Below are 7,924 nucleotides of genomic sequence, written 5' to 3' on the forward strand. Positions count from 1 at the left end.
TCACCAGCCAGCACAAATTGCCATTACGTCCGGCTGCTTTCAGAGGTTGCAGCAGATACTTTTGAGAGGAAAAAGGGCTGTAAAATGAAGGTTTGGTGTTGTGGTTTAAACAAAGTCAGCCATAAACCATACAGCCCATCCACTCACTCCCCCCCTTCTTGCCCTCCCCCTGCCTCTGGAGGGACGGAGAGGAGAATCGAAAAGAATGCAACTCCCACAGGTTGAGATAAGAACAGTTTAGTGACTGAGGTATAACACAAATCACTGCTGCTACCACCAATGATAGTAATGATAAAGGAAATAACAAGGGGAAAGAATACAACACCTCACCACCAGCTGACCGATAACTCACCCCACTCCCCCCAGCCGAGCACTGACCAATACCACCTCCAACCCTGCAGTCCCTCTAGCCCTTCCAGGAAAACTCCCTGTTACATCCTGGGCATGACGTGCTGTGGTATGGAATATCCCTTTGGCTAGTTTGGGTCAGGTGTCCTGTCTCTGCTTCCTCCCAGCTTTCCCTCCTCCCTGGCAGAGCATGAGGCTCAGAAAGTCCTTGGCCAGACCAAACATTTGAGCAGCAACTGAAAACATCGGCGTTATCAGCACTGTTCCCAGGCCAAAAAAATGAAAACATAGCACTGCACTAGCTACTAAGAAGGAGAAAAATGACTGCTGCTGCTGAACCCAGGACATTTGGGTTTGCGGGCTTCAGTCTGTTCAAACTGTTGGTAGCAAAAAGACAGCACACGCAAGTGAAACTTGCCTGGTATGAGCAAAGCATCCTGAGGATGCTGAAGGATGCAGATGCAGTGTGCCTGCATGTGATGTAACTTATTTAATCTGAGACATTAGGAACATGTCAGGGGGCTGCATGGGCAGGAATACCCTGTCCTCAGCCAAGCCTCATGAATGATAAAGAGAAACATGTCTTACATTAGCTGCAATGCTGTTGTCAAATGTGATGTGATTTTTGTGCGATTAGTTTGGAAATGGGAATCGAGACACCAGGGATCAGCTTCCAGATCTGCCTTTTGTTCTCCCAAGTAGAAATGTGGGTAGATCCCTTAGCCTTTCATCTGCCTATCCATCTGTAAAATATGTGTCATATGTACTATAGAACTGCAAATTTCAGATTCTCTTTAAAAGCCCTCTGAAAAGCACTACCTAAAAAATAGAATCAGGTTCTAGAAGCATGTACTACACAAGCCTTTACAGTGTGAGCTGCTCCCAGTACCTGGCTCCCTTGGGATTAAATTATGGAGGCTACTTTTAAACTCTCATTACCAAAATAAGTTTCACTCATAGAAATCACCAAGGTGAGATATTGCTAAGAGAATTTTTACAAGTCAAAGCTGGTGTGTGTCTTTCCTGAGTTCTGTGGAGCTGTTTGATTTAGCTACCTTAGAAAGGAAGTGTGAACCCTCTTCTGAGCTTGGATGGGGAGAAGAGTAACCAGTAGTATTTCTTCTGGCACTAAGGGAGATGTGAGTATTCGTAGCTGGTTATACTGTGGTCTGACACTCCCTTTCCTATTCTTATGCAAGGAGTGAATTCATTTAAAAATGGTGATATTTTTATCTTTGAGCATCTGAATTAGTGGGTCAGCTCACACCTCCAAGCTATTATTCCATGTTCTCTGAAGACTTACATCTCTCTGCAGTGCTTACTCTTAGTTCTAATTTTGAAGCTTTGTTTGCAAGCATGGCTACTAACTACTCCTGGGTTTAGAGAGAGGAAAGCTGAAAATAGGCAAAAATTCAAGAACAGTGTTGATATATCCCACAGCCTGATCTCATCTCTGCTTCTGTGGGCTTTGCTCTTTATCAGGTGTGTGCTGAATATGCCGAGAGATAAACAAGTTGTAATTCCTGTAAGTACTTCAGAGACCACCTCATTTAAGAGTGGAAATGCTTCTGCCTTATACCCAGCTCCATTGAAAGTATGCCAGATGTTTCTGCTTTGTAGGCATCTGTGCCAAACTCTGATCTTGCAGGAATAGCATGGCAGAGGACTTCTGAAGACAAATGCATTAGCTAGAGAGTATTTTGTTAAATGTTGGAGCCAGTCAGCTAGATTGACAGAAATTACTCTCAAGAGTGATGTTTTGTGTCTGTGTTTTGGATAGACGGGGCTTTGGACCTCTGGAAAGGTCACTTCAGTTAGGATAGAAAAGGTTTGCAGGAGCACAGCACTGCAGACACAACACTGATACTTGTATTGCAGAGAGAGCCAGGGGTGATGCTTTTATGTCCTGTCAGGCACAGAACTTGTGTCCCAGTCCAGAGAAAGATAAGACTGTGTCTCAAGATTGCTTCCTTCTATGTGATGGATTCTGGTAGAGGGACAGCTTAGGTGGAGAACGAATTGGCAAGTGTTGTGCTTACAGTGGTATTTCACACATTGGTACTTCACACGCTGGAGCTGGAGCTGGTTAGCTCAGTGTTCTAAATTTTGTCTGTACTATACTATGAGGTTTTTCTGTATTTCTGACTCCAGAGAGTCAGAAAAGGCTTAGAAGAATGAGAGCTTAAGATAAAGGATTTTACAGAGCCTGGGACTTCAGAATGTAGTTTTGAGCGTAAAATGAGAGAAGAGGAATTGCTTTCTCCATACGGAGAATTAGATGTGCTGTCCTTGGCCTGCTCCTGCACAAGCTCGGGTTCATGCTCTGAGTATGCCTAAACCCTCTGGAATCTGACAGAAGTGTCATGAGCATGGGATTTCTCTCTGTTCTGGTTTTGTTCAGCTGGTGGTGCAGGGAATGGGGTTTGGCCACTGCAGCACGTTGGAACTTCCAGTAGCCTGGGGTGTGGGGTTTACAGCATTGCTGCTGTTCTGGGTAGGTACCTGTGTGCACACTGTGAACCTGCACCAAGTGGAAGTCAGCTTATTTCACTTGCACTGAGCACTGATGCAGTCTGCACTGGCAGCCTGGCAAAGGAACGCGTGTGGGAGTCACCAGGCAGTAGAAACGGGCTCTATGTGAAGCTGTGCTATAGCTCAGCTCAGGGAACATCGCACAGGAAGCTCAGCTCTGAACCAGGCAGCCAAAGGCATTGCCAGAACCTGCAGGGAGGGGGAAGGGAAGGACAAAAAGGTGCTTGTTGGCTGCTTGGATGGTTTCTTTCTGGGATTTCCAGCACTGCTGTATCTCCGTGCTCCTCATCTGAAGGTGTGTGACTGCTGTGGCATCAGCCCTTGCCTGTTTCTCAGCAAGTAGCTGCCTCAACTGGATGTTCAGCCATGGCATGTGGTAATTAAGGGGCAGAGAAGAGCAGGGGGTGCTTTGCTGTGCTCTGCCTGCATGGAATCCTCTCGTGAAGCACATGCTTGTAATGCTGAGGAGCACTGGCTGGGGGCCCTTGCTGACTCGCTGTTCCAAGGCTCCTGTATTGGGCTGGTTTGTAGTAAATGATCTATCAAGAGCACAGTACCTGCTGTTTCAGGACTTGTGTAGATAAGGCTGGCTGGCATGTCTCTAAGCCAGGCTGCACATCTTGGCTTTCTTAAGCTTCCCCTCTGGCCTGGCCAGATGGTTGGTAACAAAGTGCTTACACCTATGTCCTCGGAAGGAAGCAATGACTGAATCCAAAGCCATGCATCTCAAACCTTCCACTTACTTCTGCTCTGATTAATGCTTCAATATCCCCTGGCATGCATGGTTTTCACACTGGAGTTTCCAGGCTAATAGCTGCCTCTGTTCTCAGTCTTTGTGCAGGTCAGCCAAGTTCGTGCATCAGACACATCCTGAACAGGATTTCTCTGCAAGAGTTCTGGGTCAGGCTGTGCCCAGGGGTATTTGTGCTCACTCCTCTAGGCTCTGCTCCAGATTCTCATGAGGTTACTGGGGCCTCTGTGGTCTCACTGAAGCTCTGACCAAGGAGCTCTGTAATTGCTGTATGCATAGTGGATAGAGCAGGCTTACTACCTGGCAGAAAGGGACTTACTCTGCTTTTGAGAATTAAATTTGCCCTTGATGTCCATAGTATTTCTACAGCAGGGCAGTATGTCAGCAGGCTTGCTTGAAGATGGAATTAGCCATACCCTGTGGTGGAGGAAGCTGGTTGTGCTCAATGCAAGTACCACTGAGGAAAAGGAATAAGCTGTCACTGACAGGCTGCACACCGTCTTAACAGCTCTGACTATGCTCTATAGTTACATGGTGTAGACCATGCTGGATACCCCAGCTCTCGTGTTGAATACATGGTCTCCACCCCACAGCCCCAGTCACTTTTGCCTTCCTACTCAGTGTGGCATTTTGATTTCTATTGTGTTTTAACTCCTGCCTACATCCACTCTTGTTGACATTTGTGTTCATCTTCTTGGAGCTAGGAGAGCTTATGGCTTTCCTCTCTCATCTAATCAGGTCTGCAATAGCGTCATGGAGCTGGGAGTGAGATTTATCTCTTTAATAAGAATCATCAGGATTCCACTGTGGAATGGTTCTAGCAGTTTGTGATTACGGGTTGTTTTCCCCTGATGGTCTGGGTAGGGTTTGTAGCAAAAGGAGGATGCTGGGAAACAGAACTGGGTTGGACTTTCCTGCCGTGGGGATTTAATTTCTGACATGGACTGTTTTTCTATGAGATTTTGTTCTTCTTCAGAAGTAATCTTCAGCAACCAAGGCATCTGACAGTGGCTTCTCAGGGCTCAGTACAGCCTGACTGTGAAGGGAGAGTTCAGAGATAGACAAAGAACTATAGATCTTGAAAGATGTATTTTGCATTCCCAAAAGATACCAGTCAAGGGCATCAGGAGCCTACATACTTGATCTTTCCTTGATCAATGGTGATGTGGAAGCGCGCAGACCATGTTCTGTCGCTGCAATCTGGTCCTGGCCTGTGTGCTCTCTGATAGCAGGGAGATGGCCATCATGTGATGCCTGGGGTATTCTCAAACAGGTGAAGTAGGAAAGGCCCCAGGACGCTAACACCGTGGTGAGATATTTGGCTTATTGCAGGGCAAACAGGTTTTTCCTCCTGCTTTGGAGGACTTGCTGGGCTGTCTCTGCAGCTGTGAGAAAACACACTGCTTCTGACTCCTCTTTTTTCCCCACCTCTATGGAGAGCTGCTTCTCCAGGGCTTGGACATGCAGGTCTGTGAGGGATACCTGTGGGACTGGCCAAGGTCTTCTTGACAGAGTTCGGTGCCTTTGGCACTCACCAAAAGTTTTAGAAATAAAATGTTGGGCTCGCCCTGGAACAAAGCCCATCTTCTATCCCAGCACATGTGCATCTACCCAGCGTTGCTTTCTCTTTGTGTTGTAGCTTGCCTTGTACATCCAAGTTGCTTCTGCTTTCTCTTGCAGGTGAAGGTCCAGACTATGGGGCCAGTGGGGAGGATGCCCTGAGCAGGATCCAAAGGCTGATGACAGAAGGTGGCATGACTGCCGTGGTCCAGCGGGAGCAGAGCACCACCATGGCGTCCATGGGTGGCTTTGGCAACAACATCATCGTGAGCCACCGGATCCACCGCAGCTCTCAGACCGGTGCAGAGCCCACCGGAGCTGAGGGCACATCAGCACTGCCGTCCACCTCACAGCAGATGGCAGCTGAGCTGGAGGGACGGATCCTTTCAGAGTCTATGCAGCTCTCGGAGCATGGCCTGAGCCCACGGACAGCCCCTGGTGGGAGTGAAGGACAAAGCACTGGTGACCTGGACCTGCCAGAGCAGGCCCAGTCCTCCATGGACACTGAGGGACCAATTGAATACAGTGACCTAACTAATAATAACCATCTTCCTGACAGTACCAACTTCTATAGTAATGACAGCACCAGTGGGGAGTCGCGGAACAGGTAGAGATTGAGTTGTGTGTTGGTGCTACCCTTGTACTGCTCAGCAGAGACCTATACCTCACAGCTGGCCAGGAGCTGGAAGAGTAGGAACACGTGGCTCTGACAGGATGCTGGTGGCTCAGAGGGCTTCTCTATCCTGGGTGAGTGGGGAAGGAATAAGGACTGCAAGGGAAGCCATGGGGAAGAAAGCATACTTAACTTCCAACATTCCCACTGCTGAAGAGTTAACAGGAATATGAAGTGTACTGGCTGCACATCATGCAGATTTTAAAGCCCCTTGGGATCCCCTGAGCTCAGCCCTAACCCTGCAATTTGGTCAGTGTCCTCCTCTGTAAAGCTTCTTTCATTTCCTTTTCCTGCCCTTTTATGCCCAGGGGCTGATCAGTAGAGTGAAGAACGGAAAGGGGGCCTGCAGCATCCTTCTGGAGACAGGCAGTCCTACTGGGCAAACCTGGGTGTGATGCTCCAGCTCCATTGCTGGAGTGGAGGAGTCTTCCAGGCCGCAGCCCCACTCCGTGGCACAGCGTTGCTTCCCCCTCAGTGTGGAGTTCTGAGACCCCCTCCTGTCTGCACTGTGGTCTTTTCTGGGAAGAACTGGGCTTTGCCATAACCTGCATGGCTCAGGATGTGCTCATGGGTGGGGATCTTTCCTTTTTAGAGAGTTAGTGTAGTACTTGGCAGGAACCTCAGCAGAGCTGATGTATAGATGGGTAGAGAGGGACAAGGGCTACTGCTCTCCAGTCAGGATGCAGTTCACGCAAGGATGTTCTAAGCTGTGCCAATATTAACATGAATGAGCCATCCCAGTGGTTTCATATTGCCAGGACTGAGCTGCACCTCCTTGGCAAGGGGGCAGGAAATGTCTCTCAGCTCCAGGCCAGGGTGTGAGGTATGGGTCTGTGATGTAAGGTGTTGCATGTGAAATCTTGACCTTGTACATGTAGTTTCTAGTGGAGAATTCCAGGCTCTGATACTTTGTTTTTAGTCTCAGATGTGATTTTCCTTTTCGTTTGTAACTCTCCATCCCTAGCAGGCTTGTGGAGGAAGGGCGGGGAGAGCGTGAGTGCTGACGAGGGAAACACCAAAGATCAATGTCATTAAAATATGACAAACCCTTGCTTGACCTACTGTCTTCATTTGTGTGCTGTTGTCTTGGTGTTCGGCCCTGGGGATAGGTACAGAAGCTCAAGGAGGAAAGCAGGATCAGCCTTTGAGTTGAAAGCCCAAAACTGGGTACCAGGGAGGAGCATGGTGGAGTCTTGATTTGCAAATTGCCTTTCAGTCAGCCTGGAGATGAGCAGGCACTTCTGTGTTTCCCATTGCTCAAGTACTGCAGCAGGGAGAAAGAGAAGCATTTCTCTTGTCCTGCTTAAAAAGGTATGTGGAGGTGCAGCACTCTATCTTAGGCAAGCAGAGAGTCTTGCTGACCTCTCAATGCAGAGAAAGGGGTGCAGTGTCTGGCTGTTCTGGATAAAGGAATGCATGTCCCTGTGTTACCACTCTGCTGTGAGGGATGCTTCCCCTGCTGCCTGAGCACCTGTCTGGCTCCTCTGGATCCTGTCCTGCAAAGACATTACAATAAATAAGGCTGTCATTAAGCAGCACTCAAGCTCCCAGTCAGAAGAGTCTGTTAAAGAACATTAAGCAAATCTTCTCTTAAATCACAGCCTGGAAATGAACCTTAAATCAAATCAGCTGCTGCCAGGCCTCATTGCAGAGTGTTAATGAGGCTCTAAAGCCTGCCCTGAGCCAACCACATCCCTGATCTGACAGGAGAGCAGCCTGAAAAACGGGATTCCCTTGTGTGGTGAGGAGGGTTTCGTGCATCCCTGTATTGCCTCAGTGCGGGGTGGCCTGAGGATGTGCTGGCATTTGGGAGCTGGAAGAGCTATGTCTTGGCTCAAGACTTGGGCAGACAGGGCAGGGCTGGGCAGGGCTGTTTACTGCTCTACGTGAAAACAGACTGAAACAGAGCCTGGAGAAAAAGGCTTCTGCTTCAGCTCAGCCTGGCAGCTCCTTCCCTCTCCCTGCATGATTCCTGGAAGAGGCTTGAGGCCCGTTCTTGGTAGATGTGTTGCAGAGCACTTGCAGATGGCCAGAGCCAAGCTACCTACAGAAAACTTTCC

At 48.5% G+C, this 7,924-nt stretch overlaps 1 protein-coding gene across 5 annotated transcripts in view; it reads left to right on the forward strand.

The window, feature by feature from the left end:
• Window positions 1–6,915, forward strand: part of AMBRA1 (autophagy and beclin 1 regulator 1) — a 139,040-nt gene extending 132,125 nt beyond the window's left edge. For all 5 annotated transcript variants that reach the window (XM_065682938.1, XM_065682934.1, XM_065682936.1 and 2 more), the window contains one exon: window positions 5,312–6,915. In XM_065682938.1, the coding sequence (XP_065539010.1) occupies window positions 5,312–5,802 (491 nt within the window). In that variant the 3' untranslated portion in view covers window positions 5,803–6,915. The remainder of the gene's footprint in view (window positions 1–5,311) is intronic.
• The last annotated feature ends 1,009 nt before the right edge of the window (window positions 6,916–7,924 follow it).

Source organism: Lathamus discolor, chromosome 6, assembly GCF_037157495.1.
Source record: "Lathamus discolor isolate bLatDis1 chromosome 6, bLatDis1.hap1, whole genome shotgun sequence".
NCBI lineage: Eukaryota > Metazoa > Chordata > Aves > Psittaciformes > Psittacidae > Lathamus > Lathamus discolor.